Raw genomic sequence first — 20573 nt, forward strand, 5'->3', positions numbered from 1 at the left:
ACACTGTTTTTAATACTCATTAGTAGTAATTTGCATGTCAGTACTTAGTACTTGCCTCTCGCTACCATAAGCAAATGTTTTTTTATGGCCAATGTTGATAATGTTAGTAATACCTATCTAGGATCTATCTGACTGTCTCTAATTCTGCATCATATATATAGGTAATAGGTTGATGATGACTTTTTATGCCTATTGCAGTACGTACTTTCTTGAATAGTTATAGTTGACATTAGAAGCAAAGTGAGGCCACCCCTTATTCAAATATTTATATTAATATCAAAATCACATTTTTTAATTAAATAAGTGTAATGATAAGTTAGTGTGATTAGTTAAATAAATGATTAAGTTGAGTAATTAGTGATTAGTGTGTTTAAATTAATAAGTGGTTTTTTAGAAGTATAATTATTTAGAGAAGAAGATGGTTTTGGAGAAAAAAATTAAGATGGATGACTTCGAAATGAGGGTTTTGGGTATTAGGGTATATACTTCAAGTTTAGTTAATGTTGTTTGAATTGGCCAAAACTTTCGAAAAAATAAAACTTTTATAAACTGATTTCGGCTAGGTCATCAATAGAGTTTGACTACGATATCTGAAGAACAGGTAGCCGAAATCCTCTGCAAGTGTAGTTCGTCTAATGTTTCTGAAGACACATGTAGCCGAACTCAGCTATAATGGAGTTTTTGCTTTGTTCGGCTATCTGTTTCCAAGAGAGGTAGCCGAACTTTTAGGCTAGAGTGTACAGGGTGATGTTCAGTTTAGTCGAATGTACCATTTTTTAGCCGAACTTTAAGCCTTAAATCAGCAGGACTCGTAAAGTTTGCCATGCTCGCAAAAAATTCTTCGTGTTCTTCATCTTTGAAAGTTCGGTTACAAAACTAGGGTTTTTTTCAAAATTATCCTAACCGAACTTGCTACTGTAACTTCCATTTTTAATCTATTTTGATGGTTACTGCTCAATTTTTCTATTTTGATGATTCCTGCTGAATTTTTTTAAACAAAAACGAATTAAAAGTAATGGAGTTGTGGATAAACGAAGATGACGAATAATAGTGAAAGAGGGAATAAGAAAAGAAGATGAGAATTTTGTTTTTCAATTTCAAAAACTCGGCTAGGGGAAGGAAACGGTTTGGTTATGATTTAGTTTTGATATTAGATTAAATTAGGTTAGATATTTATTTAGGGTGGATGTCCTAAGTAAACCTAGCTAAATTGGGGCCTATGCCACTTAGTTGGGGCCTATAGCTAGATGACAAAATAGGGTCATTAAGAAATATTTCATAGAAACCCCTTATCAACTATTTATGTTAATACCTAATATACCCTTGTTAAATTAGTGCTAATTCGGATTATTAAATAATACTTAATCAAGCTAATCCTGAAATTAACTTTCATTAATGCATAATTAACAGTTGTCAAATTTTTTAATTTTCTTTCGAAAGACTCGATCCAGAATCGTTTTATGTTAGTTAATTTGTAAACCGATTTTGGGTTGAGTATTTTCAAGTGACGAAGTAAACCCAGAATCGGAGTTTGAACAATACCCAAATAAACCGATTCCCAAAATCGGTGTTTATATATATATATATATATATATATATATATATATATATATATATATATATATATATATATATATAATCCGATTATTCCTTAGTTTCAGAAACAAAATATTCATTACATAGTTTAGGAAATTAGTGCAATACATATAGGATTCAATATGGGAATTATAGAATTCGACACATCAAATGCTCGTCAATGAACCTCTGAGCACGTCGGTACAACGTCGTGTATTCTTTGTGGTGAATCAACTTTCTTTCCCTATTACGAATTCTCCATAGCCCGTTGAAACGTTCCAGCTGAAATTCAATGAATTCTTATATGTTAGTACGTGAACTTTTGACATAGGTATAAAAATGATCGCATTACTCACTTTTTCCCTAAGAGGAGCTCGTGTATGATAGTGGTACACCATATTTCTAACTATTACGTACTCTGGCATTGCCCCTTTAATGTATTGGAATCGAAATGCCAAGTCTCTTCATTTGCGGTTGTTGGGATTCGCGGTACGCCCGTAAAAGAACTCTTTAACTCTCTTCCAAAACATTGAATAGATTTCATTCGGACGTTCACGGAACGTATTAGCAAAGGATTTAACGAGACACAAATATTCAAACGGTTCCCATTCCATTTTCTATGCTGAGTGTGTGATATGGGAGTGGGTGAAAGAGATTGTCCTTATATAGATAAGGACTCAACGGCTATTTTTTTCAAATTCAAATCAAACAATCGGATTTTAGGTATGTCCATAAAAACCGATTCTAAAAGTTGCAGAACTTTTCTTCTTAGCAATTGAAGAGTGCTAAAAAGTGCATATTTCTATATATTTTTCTAAGCATTTAACTCATCTTTTGTGCATTAATTCTACATTTTATCCCATATTCTGTATTTTCATTGTTTTCAAGAATAAATATTTTTATTAATTAATTTTGTATTTTTAGGTACTAAATAAAGCTTGGATGAATTGTTGAGCGAAAAGAGCAAAGAAACGGTCAAGACTCCCGCAGGAAGGCAGCAAAGAATGATGTTTCCAAGAGCCGGATAAACTAGAAGTGGGCTTGAAGAGGAAGAATTATTCTTAAAGAAGATATGGGCTTGGCATACCCAAAGCCCAAAACCCTTACCCAAATCCATTTCCAATATCCATACCCATTTCCATGAGAACCGTCAGATAGGATCCATCACATCATCCTACGGTCGCCTCATCATCGTGCATCAAACTCTGAAGTTCCTGTCAAACATCATAGTACCTAAATCCAATCTAAGCCGTCAGTTTTGATGTATCATACATCCAACGGTCGCTCCAAGCCTGCTTCCATCTTGCCGTTAGATCCATTTCATAAGTGACAATCCAACGCTCATCTTCGCTGTTCATAAAAATTTTCTGCACCCGCTCAACACCACAATACCTAACCCTATTCACCCAAAACATAACCCAACCAAACACTCCCTTCTCTCTTCTCCCATCGAACTCTCTTCGTTCTTCTCTCCCTCACCTCCTCTGCAACCACCATTCCCACCACCTTCTCCTGCTGCCTCCACCAACTCGAGCAGAGATCGAGAAATAAAATCATCACCACCCCAACCACTAAAACCCATCATCACCCTATTTCTATAGCCATCTATTCCATCGATTTCTCACCTCACCTCTCCCTGAAACCCTAGGTGAGAAATTGATGAAATAGGTGAGTCTATAGACGTAATTGGAAGGCATGGAGAGGAGCAGGAAGAGCAGAAGAAGAGTGTGTCGAAGAGATGGAGCAATTGTCCCATCTAATTAGGTGAGAAATCAGAAACCCTAACTTCCCTGTTTTGAATTTGGGGGAAAATTTTAAACCCTAATTTTGAGTATAAATAGAAGGTGTTTTGTGCTGTTGTGGATATGCCTGGATTAGCCAGAGCACCACCAAGAGGCCTGGAATATCCAGGACCTCAACTGTTAATGTTGTTTCAATTTCAGTTCAAGTTCAGTTCAATGTTTTAAACAATTTCAATTCCATTGTCATTTAATTTCATTATGTTCTAACTCCATTTGCTAGGGGTTAGATGATACTCTTGAATTGTAAGCTAGGATAGTCCTTGTTCATGTCACTGTTCTTGTAGTGCTGAAACTAAGTAGGATTGATAATTGGCTAGTTGAGTGAATGCACCTGTGATCAGCTGTGCTGTAAGAAGACAGCTGATTCTAGGGGTGTAAGAGTGAGAGTAGCTAAGGATTCAGTCCATTTGAAGGACTGTGCTTAATTGAAGTAGGGAAGTTAGTAAACTTAGTGATCAAATGCACCTGTGATTGAGTGTGCTGTAAGAAGACACTCAATGCTAGGGGTGAACTAGAGAACTTAGGGGATTAACCTTCCACTAATGCGGATTGCTAGATGGCTGGTTGAGCAAACAAGCCTGTGATCAGCTGTACTGTGAGAAGACAGTTGATGCTAGGGGTAAGTTAGCAAGATTAGTTAAGTAAATCATCCATAATCTTCCCTGAGATGAAGCAATAACATGATTTGATTAGGATCTGCCTTAGTTTAGGATCAAGAAGTGGATTCAAAAGCCCTACCATGTTCCTGTTTACTTGCTTTACATTCTACTGTTTTTCAGTTCAGTCACTGCCATCATCTCAAGTGTGTTTTAACACAACCAAGACTCTTTGTTACAACTCAGTTTTAGTGAAACCTTAAGCTTCAACTACACACACCTTGTCCCTGTGGATCGACCCGTATTTGCATTGTTCCACACCTCGACACCGTGCACTTGCGGTATTAGTTTGTGACTCTTTTAGAGAGCCACCAAGTTTTTGGCGCCGCTGCCGGGGCCAAAAACCCACCTCTTTCCTAAAAATCCAAAGTTTTCCAAATGTTTCCCTAAAAACCAAAATTTTTCTTTTTCCCACAAAAACCAAATGTTGTTCATTCCCTTAAAAACCAAATTTTTCCCAAAAAGTCCAATCCCATTAAAAACCAAATTTTCTTGTATAGAGTCTAGTAGATAGTTTCTTAGTTAAATCTTTTGTTTCTTTTGTACATATTTTGCTAATCCAATGTGACTCTTAACTGAAATATGTTGGATTTTTGCCTTGAATAACGGAGTTCTAATCTTGCTTTCGCCGACATCCGGGTATTCTCTTTCCTTTTTCCCTGCTCAGCATGGTCCTATTCGTATGTTGTATTATAATTTTATTCATCTTTTGAAACATTGAGGACAATGTTTAGTTTAGGTTTGGGGGTATAGAGTAGATACTTTGATAACATGCCATAATCAAAAAATTGAACTCTTCCTTTTTGAAAAAAATGAAAAAATCAAAATCAAAAATGAAAAATTGAAAAAAACATAAAAATGGAGCTCATTTACCTTGAAATGTTGACTCTTGTGCAAATATGTAATTATTAGGAGTCTTAGTCTAGATATTTAGGCACCCTGATTCTAGCACAATTCACATAGTGATAAGAAACTTGCACGCGCACGATCTACCAATACATGTATAGCCTCATCCTTGAGGTGTTCTATCGGAAATTTTAGTTGCCAATCACTTTAGAATACTGAACGAAACTTGACTAGCTTGTTCTTTGGTTGGTTGGGATAGAAGGTGGAGGTTACATTAAGAAAGACAACCATCGAATTTAACTGGGTGCATCAAAAAGGGCTACCTCTTGCAAAGTGTCATGTAATTTTTTTTTTCCTTTTGTATATGTATCAAAAGTGTTTCCTTAAAAAAAAAAATGATGTATATTCAGAAAAAAAAAAAATCAAAAAAAAAAAAAAAGTCAAAAAAAAAAAAAAAAGAATGAAAAAAAAGTCAAAAAATCAATCAAGTATTTATCAATTCCATCCTCTCTTGTTCCAAAAATAAAAGAGAGTAGTCAATGTAAATAAGAGTCATGTAAAGAGTCATTTTGTTGTTTCATTGTAATAAGCAAGGAGGGTGTATGCCATTGATGTACAACGCGAGTAATTGTGAAATACCTCCAACTCATTCACAATTCTCGTAAAGTCAGGACAGCTACCTAGATTTCGACCTTGGTTCTTAGCCTGAGAAACTATCTCTTAGTGATGAGTAGTCATAACATCCGATCTTTCTTTACACATGTGTAGATACACTTTACACTCTTATCACATGTCTTTATTTGTTATCAGTGCTAGGATTGTGCCTTAGATAACTAGATTGACATCTCCATTTTGCTGTGAGCTTAAACTGACTTGCACATGTCACATTTGATGGAATCTGAGCTTATACTTTGTCCTAGAACTTTGTAGGTACGTTCTAAGCAAATCTTCACGAGACTTCACTCGTCCACTAGGGACACTTAGTGGTTTAAAAGGCTTAGTGCATATGCTAAATGCATTCGAGAGACCAGCGACAGTGGTATAGGTAGGATTTCCTTAGTTTCTGTTTTACTTGAGGACAAGTAAAATTCAGGTTTGGGGGTATTTGATGAGTGCTAAAAAGTGCATATTTCTATATATTTTTCTTGGCATTTAACTCATCTTTTGTGCATTAATTCTACATTTTATCCCATATTCTGTATTTTCATTGTTTTCAAGAATAAATATTTTTATTAATTAATTTTGTATAAAGCTTGGATGAATTGTTGAGCGAAAAGAGCAAAGAAACGGTCAAGACTCCCGCAGGAAGGCAGCAAAGAATGATGTTTCCAAGAGCCGGATAAACTAGAAGTGGGCTTGAAGAGGAAGAATTATTCTTAAAGAAGATATGGGCTTGGCATACCCAAGGCCCAAAACCCTTACCCAAATCCATTTCCAATATCCATACCCATTTCCATGAGAACCGTCAGATAGGATCCATCACATCATCCTACGGTCGCCTCATCATCGTGCATCAAACTCTGAAGTTCCTGTCAAACATCATAGTACCTAACTCCAATCTAAGCCGTCAGTTTTGATGTATCATACATCCAACGGTCGCTCCAAGCCTGCTTCCATCTTGCCGTTAGATCCATTTCATAAGTGACAATCCAACGCTCATCTTCGCTGTTCATAAAAATTTTCTGCACCCGCTCAACACCACAATACCTAACCCTATTCACCCAAAACATAACCCAACCAAACACTCCCTTCTATATTCTCCCATCGAACTCTCTTCGTTCTTCTCTCCCTCACCTCCTCTGCAACCACCATTCCCACCACCTACTCCTGCTGCCTCCACCAACTCGAGCAGAGATCGAGAAATCAAATCATCACCACCCCAACCACTAAAACCCATCATCACCCTATTTCTCTAGCCATCTATTCCATCGATTTCTCACCTCACCTCTCCCTGAAACCCTAGGTGAGAAATTGATGAAATAGGTGAGTCTATAGACGTAATTGGAAGGCATGGAGAGGAGCAGGAAGAGTGGGTCGAAGAGATTGAGCAATTGTCCCATCTAATTAGGTGAGAAATCAGAAACCCTAACTTCCCTGTTTTGAATTTGGGGGAAAATTGTAAACCCTAATTTTGAGTATAAATAGAAGGTGTTTTGTGCTGTTGTGGATATGCCTGGATTATCCAGAGCACCACCAAGAGGCCTGGAATATCCAGGACCTCAACTGTTAATGTTGTTTCAATTTCAGTTCAAGTGCAGTTCAATGTTTTAAACAATTTCAATTCCATTGTCATTTAATTTCATTATGTTCTAACTCCATTTGCTAGGGGTTAGATGATACTCTTGAATTGTAAGCTAGGATAGTCCTTGTTCATGTCACTGTTCTTGTAGTGCTGAAACTAAGTAGGATTGATAATTGGCTAGTTGAGTGAATGCACCTGTGATCAGCTGTGCTGTAAGAAGACAGCTGATTCTAGGGGTGTAAGAGTGAGAGTAGCTAAGGATTCAGTCCATTTGAAGGACTGTGCTTAATTGAAGTAGGGAAGTTAGTAAACTTAGTGATCAAATGCACCTGTGATTGAGTGTGCTGTAAGAAGACACTCAATGCTAGGGGTGAACTAGAGAACTTAGGGGATTAACCTTCCACTAATGCGGATTGCTAAATGACTGGTTGAGCAAACAAGCCTGTGATCAGCTGTACTGTGAGAAGACAGTTGATGCTAGGGGTAAGTTAGTAAGATTAGTTAAGTAAATCATCCATAATCTTCCCTGAGATGAAGCAAGAACATGATTTGATTAGGATCTGTCTTAGTTTAGGATCAAGAAGTGGATTCAAAAGCCCTAGCATGTTCCTGTTTACTTGCTTTACATTCTACTGTTTTTCAGTTCAGTCACTGCCATCATCTCAAGTGTGTTTTAACACAACCAAGACTCTTTGTTACAACTCAGTTTTAGTGAAACCTTAAGCTTCAACTACACACACCTTGTCCCTGTGGATCGACCCGTAATTGCATTGTTCTACACCTCGACACCGTGCACTTGCGGTATTAGTTTGTGACTCTTTTAGAGAGCCACCAGCAATCGGATTACATTTATGTACATAAACACCGATTATAAAAGTTACAGAACTTTTCTTCTTAGCAATCAGATTACATTTATGTACATAAAAACCGATTCTTGGCTTCAAAAGTTACAGGAGTTTTCTTGATGACAATCGGATTTTATAAAGGTACATGTAAACCGATTTTGAAACTAGACATCTGGGAAATTGTCATAATCGTTTTACATATAGTTAAATGTATACCGATTCTGACTGAAAAATGCCAGAATCCTATAATTTTTGCACATATTGTAGTTGGGTATTTTATCGCGTCTTGGACAAACACAAACAATTTTTTAAAGAGACCAGATTAAGTCATTCATAAACTAGGAATATAACCAAACATAATTCAACAATAAGTTTAAGACGAGACATAAGTTTTGACCCCATAATTATCCATAGTTAAAGACATAAACATGAATGTTACTATTCATTCATCAACATCCCCACCACGACCACGACCACCGCGTCCTCGTTTAGGAGGTTGGGCACTGCTTGATGCACCTTCAGACATCCTTTTTGGGGGTGCTCTCTTCCTTTTTTTATTTGGCTCCTCCTCCTCATCATCATCATCATCCTCTTCCTGCTCCCCACACTTTGCACCAGCTTCTACATCTTCGAGACCGTTCAATTCATCAATTATCTTTTCATTGGTCTTCACATTTTTCCCTTCCCTGATTTCTAGCTTTGCCTGGGTTATCAAGTGTCCGACTCGTCTTCTCTGTTTCAATTTCAAATAACAAACATTCAATATATAATGCTAAAACCATTAACAAAATCGTAATTGAGTAACAATACGCACCAAGTAATCGAGAGTTGTATCTTTGTCCTCTATCTTAGGCCTCTAATCTACTCGTATCACTCGAGTATGCAAAACTTTGAGGTACCACGGTATGTAACCCGGAATTGTCTCGTCATCTGCTCGAGATGGACCATCCAAAGGATATCTGTGAAACGCTATGTCGTCCCAATAATCACATGATGGTAAAGGCTTGTGAACAATGACAATATCATTATAATAATGTTTACATCACATAGCATAAGGTTTAGGTACTTACTATGGTATTGTAAACGACGGAGGCCTGATTATATTTTTCGTGGGGTTGTAGTAATGAGGTTCAAACTCTCGGACTTGTGAAGATTAAATTTAAAGATTTAATAAAATTATATACAAAATTATTAACAATGGGTGCGAGAGGTAACAAAGACACTAGATTCCACTATTATGCAAAATTGAATGATAAATATTTCAAAACTCTATTCAATTCTTAAGTCCCTTTTTATCTTTAATTCACTATCAATCATACAGATTCTCAAACATTATTTGCAAACCTTAAGCATAGATTATCAAGAGATGAAACCAAGCATAACCTATCAAACTGAATAGCAAATAATTAAGACAATCATTCAATCAATTTAAAACTCTGCAAAAGCAGCGATTAGGTGAATTATATAATTAAATGAAATAGTTACCCATTTATGTTGCATGAATAGCTTCCTCCATTGCCTTGGTTACGAGGGAATTAGCTCATCATAGTATAAATGCTCTCAAAATAATTTATTATGGCTCAAAAATGGTTTACAAATGATGAGAAGAAGAGAAAATGGTGTAAACTGTAATCTGAGACGCAAAAAAAGCGTCACAGAATGAACGATAAATGACAAGTGCTGCTGCTGTTTAGACTATACTGCGACCCACGGCTGTGCGTCTTAGACACTGTTCATAAACGACGGTCCTTGCGAGTCCGTTCTTCGTGTTCTTGGTGTTCTTCATCATCATCATCAGCAGCAGCAACAGAGTTTCATCAACTCTTGATTTCTGCTTCTCTGGCCCTCCTATCGACTCCCCAAACTCTCGACAACCCTTCTAGGACTCATGTATCTCCTATTTATACATTCCAGGCGCATCAAATCTCGCCATTAATTCCTCAAAATTTTCACAGTAAAGGAAAATTATTCTTGGGAATAATTTCTTATTTTCTTTCTCTGCATGCGTTAATTGTCTTGATAATTTCCAAAATCTGTTGATATGCAACCTAGGAGAATATCTGCACTTAACTTCCATAACCCATGCAGCATCTTTACGTAATTTTCTTTCCAAGTTTAACCGATATCTCTTCTTTCCTGCTTTAATCGAGAATCGATTATCTGGCAAAATTTGATCGATCCCAACCACCACAATATCTTCTTATATCCATATCACATATACCCATTAAGTTTCAGCGATTTAATCTCCTTATAACACCTTCAAAAATCGATTGGAAAATCTACCAGTGTATAAAGAAAATTTCCCGCCAAAATTTATTTTTGAATTTGAGAAGAAGGGTGCCCATTAACCAGAGCTGGGGTGCGAATAGCAATTGGGGTGGAAATAGTAATTTTTCTGGGTTCCTCAAGCACATTTCTGGGGCGTTTCCGGTGCATTTCTGGGGTGCCTTTAGTAATTTTCTTCGGGGGTGTAAAACACCACTTTTTGAGCCCATTTCGCCGCAAGGGCTTATTTCTCTAAAAACATCTACAAAAACCCAAAATAACACAATAAGTACTTAATCGAGTCTAACAATACAGAATATTGAGAACAAAATAGACACATAAATGCGTCTATCAAATACCCCCAAACTTATTATTTGCTAGTCCTCGAGCAAAACTAAAAAATAAAACCGAGTTAATCTCGGGTGGGTTTAACAGAGGTGTACCCACAAAAACCATGACTTCTAATTGGTCACAAGTATCCAAAGAGCTATGAGTACATACATATTCTCAACCTATCTCCAAGTAACTAGAATGCCAGAGAAATTAAAGATGTTAGCTCTAAAGCTGACTGAAGAAAAGGGGAGACACATCCGCACGACTGCTAGATAAAGAGATATCCGCTACACAGCTAGATAAACATTGTAAGATGCGTCCGCTGCTTTACAGCTGGATAAGATTAGGAGAGAGATAAAGATGAGAGGGACATCTGCTACACAGCTGGACTAATTACGTGTGATGAGTTAAACCAGTGCTAGAAAGATCTTGTGCCAGATTGAAAGCAGACTAACAAAGCAACCAAAATGCATCTTTCTTCGACTCTCTCACAGTGCTCAGTAGAAATAACGTCTTCTTCGGTCTTCAACTGTTGATGATAAACTCTCGAACCTCGTAGAACCTTGACAATTAACTCTTCTCTTCGATTTCTTGCTTGACTTATAAATTTCTTCTTCCCTACGGCCTTATTGAACAAAAAGAACGTAATGATGTTTTTTTCATTTTTCATTTTTTTTTTGTTTTGTTTTTTTTGTTTTTCTACAAGACAAAAATTTACATGGCCATGAGAGAAGGACTTTAGAACTTGGATCTTCACAACTTGTGATGTCTTGGTATCATGAACTTCAACAACTTATATCATTTGCTCTTGTAACTTCTTGTAATTAAGTCTTCAACTTTGATTTTTGAATTATTCTTTTCTATTGTTGCTTCTAAACCTTAAACGTCTTCAACTTTTTCATAAATTTTGATGTCACTCCGCTTGTTGATGATGATAAGTTTCTACTGAGAGAGAGTCGTAATCCAGTAACTAAGACTACATTGTGAGGTTGCTCTGTCTTTCTGGCATTTCCTTCTGACCTACTTGCCTTTCCATCATTGATGGTTAGGTCCATCACGGTTACCCTCTAAAAGGAACAAGTTCTCTCCTGAATTTCAAGGATCTCAATGTCTTTTTCTCTAATGTCTCAATAGGTTGTTATCTCTAGCATTCCAATTTCTATCTTTTCGGTGAGAAACAGTATGTAAACTTAGCTAACCGGGTACTATGTGACGCTAGAAGTTTCAAAAATGCGACTAAAATGTTTCTCCCATACCCCCAAACTTAAATCTAACATTGTCCTCGATGTTCTTAAGATAAAATTAAAAGCATGAACAAGGAGAAACTGTTACCAATGAAGAAAAAGAGATAAGGAAAGATATTACCATGTCGCATGAATACTGGGTTACCTCCCAAGAAGTGCTAAGTTTAAAGTCTTCAACCAGACTAAGCAAGGATTAGTCACCACGTAGAATCATATAGTAGTAGCCGGAATAACTGTGGGTCATCTGGATCAAAAAGTGTTACCCACAAGAAGAGGAAACTGCAACAGACCAAGAAGATACCGAACATACCCTTGCTTAAGACAACTACATCTAGTTGTGGTTCAGGTTCAGGCTCTATAAAAGGGTCTAAATAAAAGGTTTTCATCGGTTGGATTTCCTCAAAGCTAAGATCCGGTTCAGGTATTAGAGTCTGGAAAAACTCAACTAAGAACTTATAAGCACATAACAACAACCTGAATAACTGGGGATCCTCTAAGTCAATCAGATTTGACTCACACAGCTGACCACAATGAAAGAGGTGGTCTTCCTTAAGAAAATGTGTCGACCCTAATATCCTAAAGTGATTAGGTTTAGTCTCAAAACTTAATAACCGACACATCTTAAAATCAAAAGTTCCCACAATTGGTAGAAACGTTTTTGGTGGGAAAACAAAGTCAATCTTGGTATTATTGCCTGAGCTAACCTCATCAACCAGAGGATGCGTTTCTAACAGTTGAGACTCGTGTTGAATATTTTTAAGTTCGGGAAAACGAGTACGAAGATAGTCTCGTAAGATGGGTGAGGCACTGATGTCAAGTCCCAAGTGAGGGATATTTTTAAGAGTTAAAGAACATGGAGAATGATAATCACCCCCAAACTTAGAGTTTTCGGCTTCTCTAGGTAGACTAGTCATAATCTTCCTAATTTCTAGGTCATCAGATTCTTGAAAGTGGGCGATTGATTTTCTAAGTCAGGTTCATCCCCGCTAATCTCTACGAGTTCTTCTAAGACTATTGTTTCTAAATCGTTTGACTCGAAAACAGTACTCTCAAGATAAACTGGTTCCTCTAAACTATCATCGGTTTCGTAATCATCGTCTAAAACGGGGGTATTTCTAGTCAAATCCTCGTCCTTCTGAATAGGTAAATAATTATTAAAATTATTTGGAGTTGAACTAGAAATATCATTATAATCATCATCACCATCCTCCTCCTCATCATCATCACAATATAATTTTTGATATTCACGAATTCTCAAGCTTTGTTCCCAACTACATGGTCTATGTTTATAATATTTCTCATAGATCGTTAGAGGTGATTCCTCAATAAAAGTTGGAGTATCCATATGTCGCTGCCCACACATATATTCACCAAGAGTCATTTCCGAAGACGTCTCTTGATAACGAGAATTTCTAGACATATATTCTCGCCACGTCATCGCAGGTGGCGTCTCCTTAAAAGGATTCATCACCGAAGAAATATAAACTACAGAGGGATTATATACAATCACAAACAAGGACGACTCGACTCCACCAAAGAAAACCTAAAGACTTCTAGCAAACAAAAAGCATGATGGCTCCACTTAGATTGTTTCTATACCAGCTTCTATCTCTCGAAGGGGAATTCGTTACAGTTTGAGCAACCCCTCTGGATCAATCCGAGCTAATGTGAGATGAAACTGAGGCGAGGGAAGCTCAATGGAGCTTTGATACCCAAGGCCTCACCGGCGTTACAAGGCGGCTTGTTTCAACTCCCAGAAGTCATCATGAACTTTGAAGTTGCTTAAAAGGTAACCAATATCCTTCGAAAATTTTTCCTAACAAGCTCGATACCCTATAGGTCTCTTTCTAATCAGATTTTAAAGCTTGGGTTCGCGTTAGGTTTTGTTTTCCTAAAATGGGCAAGAAGGGAACGGTGATGAAATCCGAACCCTTATCTTGTTTAGGCCAGGCCTTGCCCTAGACTAGGAAAATAAAGACAGTCTGGTTCGTCCTCAAACAATTATCACCTTAAGGCATACAGTAACTCGCTTGCAGGGGATTCGCGAGTGTTTCGATTGGACTTACCTCCCGTACCAGACGGTGGATGAACCGTTGTCGTCGACTCGGGCCACGACTCCTATGCCGTGTACGAACCCGAGGGGCCGAGACGATATAGTAATCGTCGTCCTTCCCTGCACACAGTTTATATAATTTATTTATTTTTAATAATACCCTTCCGTAGGGTTAAAAAAAGAATAAAGTCCAATTGTCCAGAATAAAGTCCAAATAAAAAGTCCAAAAATTACAAAAATTATGAAAGATAAAGCCTATTTACAAATCCTATTTTTTTTTCTTCTCTTTTAGCTTTTAGCTTTAAGCTTTTTGTTCCCAAGTCCTTGGTATTCCACTTCGAACCTGTAAATCAAAGACACAAAAAGAAACGTAAAAAGGAACAAATAATAGTAAAAAAAATAATAAAAACCTAAAAATTCTACCTAAACACAAATCCGCGTCGGCGGCGCCAAAATGATTATATTTTTCGTGGGGTTGTAGTAATGAGGTTCAAACTCTCGGACTTGTGAAGATTAAATTTAAAGATTTAATAAAATTATTAACAATGGGTGCGAGAGGTAACAAAGACACTAGATTCCACTATTATGCAAAATTGAATGATAAATATTTCAAAACTCTATTCAATTCTTAAGTCCTTTTTTATCTTTAATTCACTATCAATCATACAGATTCTAAAACATTATTTGCAAACCTCAAGCATAGATTATCAAGAGATGAAACCAAGCATAACCTATCAAACTGAATAACAAATAATCAAGACAATCATTCAATCAATTTAAAACTCTGCAAAAGCAGCGATTAGGTGAATTATATAATTAAATGAAATAGTTACCCATTTATGTTGCATGAATAGCTTCCTCCATTGCCTTGGTTACGAGGGAATTAGCTCATCATAGTATAAATGCTCTCAAAATAATTTATTATGGCTCAAAAATGGTTTACAAATGATGAGAAGAAGAGAAAATGGTGTAAACTGTAATCTGAGACGCAAAAAAAGCGTCACAGAATGAACGATAAATGACAAGTGCTGCTGCTGTTTAGACTATACTGCGACCCACGGCTGTGCGTCTTAGACACTGTTCATAAACGACGGTCCTTGCGAGTCCGTTCTTCGTGTTCTTGGTGTTCTTCATCATCATCAGCAGCAACAGAGTTTCATCAACTCTTGATTTCTGCTTCTCTGGCCCTCCTATCGACTCCCCAAACTCTCGACAACCCTTCTAGGACTCATGTATCTCCTATTTAAACATTCCAGGCGCATCAAATCTCGCCATTAATTCCTCAAAATTTTCACAGTAAAGGAAAATTATTCTTGGGAATAATTTCTTATTTTCTTTCTCTGCATGCGTTAATTGTCTTGATAATTTCCAAAATCTGTTGATATGCAACCTAGGAGAATATTCACACTTAACTTCCATAACCCATGCAGCATCTTTACGTAATTTTCTTTCCAAGTTTAACCGATATCTCTTTTTTCCTGCTTTAATCGAGAATCGATTATCTGGCAAAATTTGATCGATCCCAACCACCACAATATCTTCTTATATCCATATCACATATACCCATTAAGTTTCAGCGATTTAATCTCCTTATAACACCTTCAAAAATCGATTGGAAAATCTACCAGTGTATAAAGAAAATTTCCCGCCAAAATTTATTTTTGAATTTGAGAAGAAGGGTGCCCATTAACCAGAGCTGGGGTGCGAATATCAATTGGGGTGGAAATAGTAATTTTTCTGGGTTCCTCAAGCACATTTCTGGGGCGTTTCCGCTGCATTTCTGGGGTGCATTTAGTAATTTTCTCCGGGGTGTAAAACACCACTTTTTGAGCCCATTTCGCCGCAAGGGCTTATTTCTCTAAAAACATCTACAAAAACACAAAATAACACAATAAGTACTTAATCGAGTCTAACAATACAGAATATTGAGAACAAAATAGACACATAAATGTGTCTATCAAGGCCCAACTGCTTTTGTAACCCCATAATACATTTCCTCCATCACCGGGTATCCCTAAAGGTGGATCATTAGGGCCGCGAGCAAACATCTTCAGCGGGTCGGGCATGTGGTTACCTTTCTTCTTCTTTGCTCCTTCTTTCTTCTTACCTTTTTCTTGAGCGTCTCCTCCTTGGTCTTGTTGTTGAACTTCTTGTTCTTTCACTTGTTCTTGAACGACTTCTTTTTATCTCTTCATCAACTTCCTTCTCACTTTCATCCTCACCTTCTTCTTCATCACTTCCATCCTCACCTCCTTCTTCATCACTTTCATCCTCACCTCCTTATTCATCACTTTCACTCTCATCACTTTCTTCTTCAACACATTTCTTCCCACGAATTTCTTCTTCAGCACCTTTCTTGCCACGACTATCTTAATCACTTTCACTCTCATCACTTTCTTCTTCAACACCTTTCTTGCCACGACTTTCTTCTTCTACATTCATCTCCTCCTCACCACCTTCTTGTTCAGTAGGTATATCAGAATCAGATTCTTCATGTGTTGGTTGCTCCGCTGGAGGTGGTGGGTCATTGATACTGATCCCTTTCGCTTTACTCCCCGCGGCCCTTCGGTGGGAAGCATTCAAATTTTGACCACCTTGTCGACGAGGTTCCAAAGGCTTAGGAGTAGCAAGGTCATGTCTCTTCTTATATTTCTTTTCGGCTTGCTTTTGTTGGTTGTCCTTGTTTGGCCTGTAGAATACGGAGTTAAGCGACAAACAACAATGGAATCGAATGCATTTTTTCTAAGTCAAGGTACACAATCGGTTTTTGTTAAGTGCTAATGTAAACCGATTCCAGAAATCGGTTTACTCGATATACATATAAATTCTGATTCCAACTACACAATCGGTTTTTGTGAAGACATATGTAATCCGATTTCAACAAAGTAAAGATCCAGGAATATTGGCTACAACAATCGGGCTATTTATACATTAACGATCCCCGATTCCTTTTCACATGCAGAACAATCAGTTTATAAGTTGAAGAACATAATCCGTTTCTAACAAGCATCAGGTTACTTCGACATTAACGTAACCCGATTCTGTGAACACTGAAACTTTTTGATTTCAAAATTCTCGATTTCTAACCTAATGCATGTTACTAAAACCTAGTTTAGAGGATTGGGTTGATAGAAAAGTACCTAATTCGACCCATTTCTTCCTCTCGTGCAATATGAGAGGCTTCAGATTGTTCTTGCACTTTCTTCGTTCTATTTCGAATCGCTTCAACAAGTCCGGGATTGTCCGCACTAGAATGATTTCTGTTGTAGCATACTTAGTTCTTGGTTTCGACATTTTATAGAAGAAAGAAACGATTAATCATTTTTGAATCGTCGATCGTCGACGATTTTCGGTTTCAAAAATATAAAAAGAGAGGGAGTAGAGGAGATGAAGAATCGGTTTTTAGGTTAGAAATGAAAATTGATTTTTGTTAGTTAGGTTTATTAAGGATTGATGGGGGTAATTTAGTACTATTAATATTTTTTGAGGATAATTTTGGTAGTTTATGTAAATATTAGACACCCTTATCATTGTGTATTAGGCAGATGAAATAATTTATAAGCTCCAATTAAGTGGCATAGCCCAATTTAGCCAGATAAGGAAATCATGGTCCACTTTTTGGAAACCTAAGTAAATCATGGTCCTAAGTAAATTAGGAGTGGTGCCCAAAACTGGGCTTACAAGCCCACTTATATATGGTTGAGTTTTTTTAATGCTCGATTACAATCCCTAGCTAGACTTTTGTTCCTCCACAGTAAGATTTTTGGCTCCGTCCTAGTAACAATGGCATGTAGTATCTTAGTGTGGACTATTATTTTATTCGAGAGCTCTTAACAATTGTTGGTTTTGTTATAACAAACTATGCTGCCCAAGTGTGTTGTCTTTCAATTTATATTTTTATTTGACAGACAAAGAATTCGATGTCAACAAGTTTCGAACATTAGTAAGTCCTAGGACTAGGAATCGTCGTCCAATCACTTTACCATTAATTATAGTGGAAACGGCTAATTTGTATCTCCGTCGTGTATTTCATATCTCCCTCGTCTGTATAGAAGAGAGTGATATCTTTTCCCTTCGGTTCAATTAGTACCCATGAACATTATTTAGGTACTTCACAATTTTTCTTTCTTTGTAAAAATATCCATGAGAGATGTATTTTGAGTTCTAGTGAAGCTTAACTAGTAATTTTGCGGTGTCAGACTGAACTAAAACGTCATTAATTAACACGTGAAATCGTCAACTCAATCTCCCTCATAGATTGATGTAACTTAATATCAAATTGTATGTGAATCAATAACTAGATCATAAAATTAAACACAAAATCGGTTAAAAAGACCAAAATCAACAATTTCTAGGTGAAATAGACAGTTAGATTTTGATACTGTTTAAATGGACAAAAATGTAAAAAGGCAGGATGTAACCAGTTTTATCATGCCCATTTTCAAATATTTTTTCTTATTTTTAATTTACACAGGATGTATCCAGTTTCATCCTTGCTATTTTTATTTTTAGCCATTTCACCCAAATTATTTTTTACTTGTCCATTTGAACCGTGATTTAAAAATATTTGGACAAATGACTCATTTGCCGAAAATTAAAATAATAACACCACTTAATGACTTAGAGGTATTTGTAAAGCATGTGAAAATGATACCTTTTTTAATTCCCTCTAAGGTCATTTATATCTAATGGCAACTGCAAGATGAAACTTAGCTTATATAAAGACAACTCTCTTTATTGATGTTTAGAAAATCTCTCAAAACTAAACACAAGCTCTAATCTTGCTCATATGATCAACCACAACTTTGGTGATCATATATATACAGAACTATGACTTCCTTTTCCTAGTCCTATTACCTTATTACATGTCTTTCCTTTTCTTAGAACTAGATGACTTCTAATTCCCTTAGGATTACATCAATTTCCTAATCTTATCCAAACCAACTTGTTAGTGACTTCTATGTTGAAGTTAATCCAACAATATCTTCTTAAGTTTGTCTACAAAACTATATGAGCAGCCTATACCAGTAAACGTAGTTGGTCGATAATTTATTTTCGAAGATTGAATGTGGATGTAGATATATAATTAATTATAAAAGCATTAATCTTTTTTTTTTTTTTTTGATCTGGTAACATAATTGAAGCCTAAGGAACCATTAATTATGTAGCTTAATAGAGTTCAAACTTCAAACAATACATCGCTATCATATTAGCTACAGTTCATCAACAATTTTTTGATTTATTTTGATGGATCCAACAAGAAAAATTGCTAACCCGACCATGCGCACGGTTAACTTTACAGACGCTGCTTAATTTGTTTTTCGAATGATCGTGCAATATATAACCTGCTTTCAAAGCTTAAGAGATAAATCAAGCTTTAATACTCCCTCACCCGGCGGCACCAAAGATGAACTTACGACCGAGCACTTGCAAACGTCATTTGGCCGACCAGCTGCCAGGATAGAATCAGATGTATAGTTGTGTGAGTGGTTGTGTTTATCATTCGCATAGAAACAAGAAGAGGATCGAGAATCCCGTGATGATAAATAAGGTACTGGTTTTTGTACCATGGATCGAACTTGGATACCTAGTGATGATTTCTTGATAAAGTTGATACGAGTAAAAGTTGATGACGAAGATGATAATGAACTCGTACTTGATGATGAGAATCCATGGCGGCGCTGTAGGTTCTTGCCGTAACTTGCTTTATAATAACTAAAAGCTGTGAGTGCAGCTAGTGTAGCTGCACGTTCTCGTCTATGAGCATTTTGATGTCCTCCTAGTGCATGTACACTGTGATATTTCCGGTGACAATAGTTACAAGAGAACATAATCGTCGTCGCTACTCTCTTTGGCTGCTGATCAGTAATCTCCATTACTGTTTCTCGATTTCTTAAATCGTCCATGGGGTTGAATCGACTATGATGAGGAAGAGGACTTGGGTTATTGTGGAAGTAATCTCTGAGAGACATGATTTTTTTCTGATGATAATCAGTATAGTAAATACTGAGTACTAAGAGCGTCCACAGTGGGCGACTAAATCCAAATATTTAGTCTTTTGAACAGACGTAGTGGAACGTATTATCGATCAAATTTTGATCGACGACTAAAACCCAGAATATATTTGGTCTGGGACCAAGACTAAACCCAAATATAGTCGAGCGTTGGTATAGTCCACGCCCCACCACCAGGCGGACGTATAGCCACGTCCCACACAAGGCGGACGTACAGTCCATGCCCCATATCAGGCGAACGTATAGTGCACGCCTGATTTTTTTTTCTTTTGTGTGGGGCGTGGTTTATACTAACGCCCCACTGTTTAAAACTTTCAATTGCATGGGGCGGGCTTAATACCTCCGCCCCATTTTCTTCATTTTTTTTTTTTTTTTGAATTTCTCTGCACCGGGCGAACGTATAATCTCCGTCCCACACCAGGCGTTGGTATAGTCCACGCCCCACACCAGGCGAACGTATAATGTACGTCTGACCAAATTTATTCTTTCCACCGTAGCGTCACATACCAGATTAAACCCAAAATTTGGTCTTTTTTCCCTCTTTGGTCTTTGGTTATACTCGCACCACTGCAGTCGCTCTAGGGGTACTAACTATATCACTGTTCCATGATCATTTTAATTGAATATGTTAGGGTTTTGGGACTTTGAATCATATACGGTATATATAGGATGAGCTGGGAGACAATCTTTGATAATCA

The 20573-nt window shown here is 37.0% G+C and overlaps 2 protein-coding genes across 2 annotated transcripts; both read right to left on the bottom strand.

Annotated features, from left to right (window-relative positions):
* Positions 1-8408: 8408 nt before the first annotated feature.
* LOC113279553 lies at positions 8409-16164 on the bottom strand. Its single transcript, XM_026528242.1, has 2 exons — positions 16084-16164; positions 8409-8699 (listed from the first exon to the last, which is right to left on the bottom strand). The coding sequence occupies exons 1-2, from the start codon at positions 16162-16164 to the stop codon at positions 8409-8411; spliced, it is 372 nt and encodes a 123-aa protein (XP_026384027.1).
* A 67-nt stretch (positions 16165-16231) lies between these two features.
* Positions 16232-19737, bottom strand: LOC113279554 (suppressor protein SRP40-like). The gene is made up of 2 exons (XM_026528243.1): positions 19289-19737; positions 16232-16550 (listed from the first exon to the last, which is right to left on the bottom strand). Exons 1-2 carry the CDS (start codon positions 19735-19737, stop codon positions 16232-16234), a joined length of 768 nt encoding a protein of 255 aa, XP_026384028.1.
* Between the last annotated feature and the right edge of the window lie 836 nt (positions 19738-20573).

This window comes from Papaver somniferum, chromosome 5 (genome assembly GCF_003573695.1).
Source record: "Papaver somniferum cultivar HN1 chromosome 5, ASM357369v1, whole genome shotgun sequence".
NCBI lineage: Eukaryota > Viridiplantae > Streptophyta > Magnoliopsida > Ranunculales > Papaveraceae > Papaver > Papaver somniferum.

Coding starts and splice junctions, on each gene's coding strand:
- LOC113279554 (XM_026528243.1), bottom strand. CDS start 19,737: ATGGAGATTACTGATCAGCAGCCAAAGAGAGTAGCGACGACGATTATG. Junction 16,551..19,288: donor CGGCCAAATGACGTTTGCAA/GTGCTCGGTCGT, acceptor CGTATTCTACAG/GCCAAACAAGGACAACCAAC.
- LOC113279553 (XM_026528242.1), bottom strand. CDS start 16,164: ATGAGAGTGAAAGTGATGAATAAGGAGGTGAGGATGAAAGTGATGAAG. Junction 8,700..16,083: donor TGGAAGTGATGAAGAAGAAG/GTGAGGATGAAA, acceptor AAATTGAAACAG/AGAAGACGAGTCGGACACTT.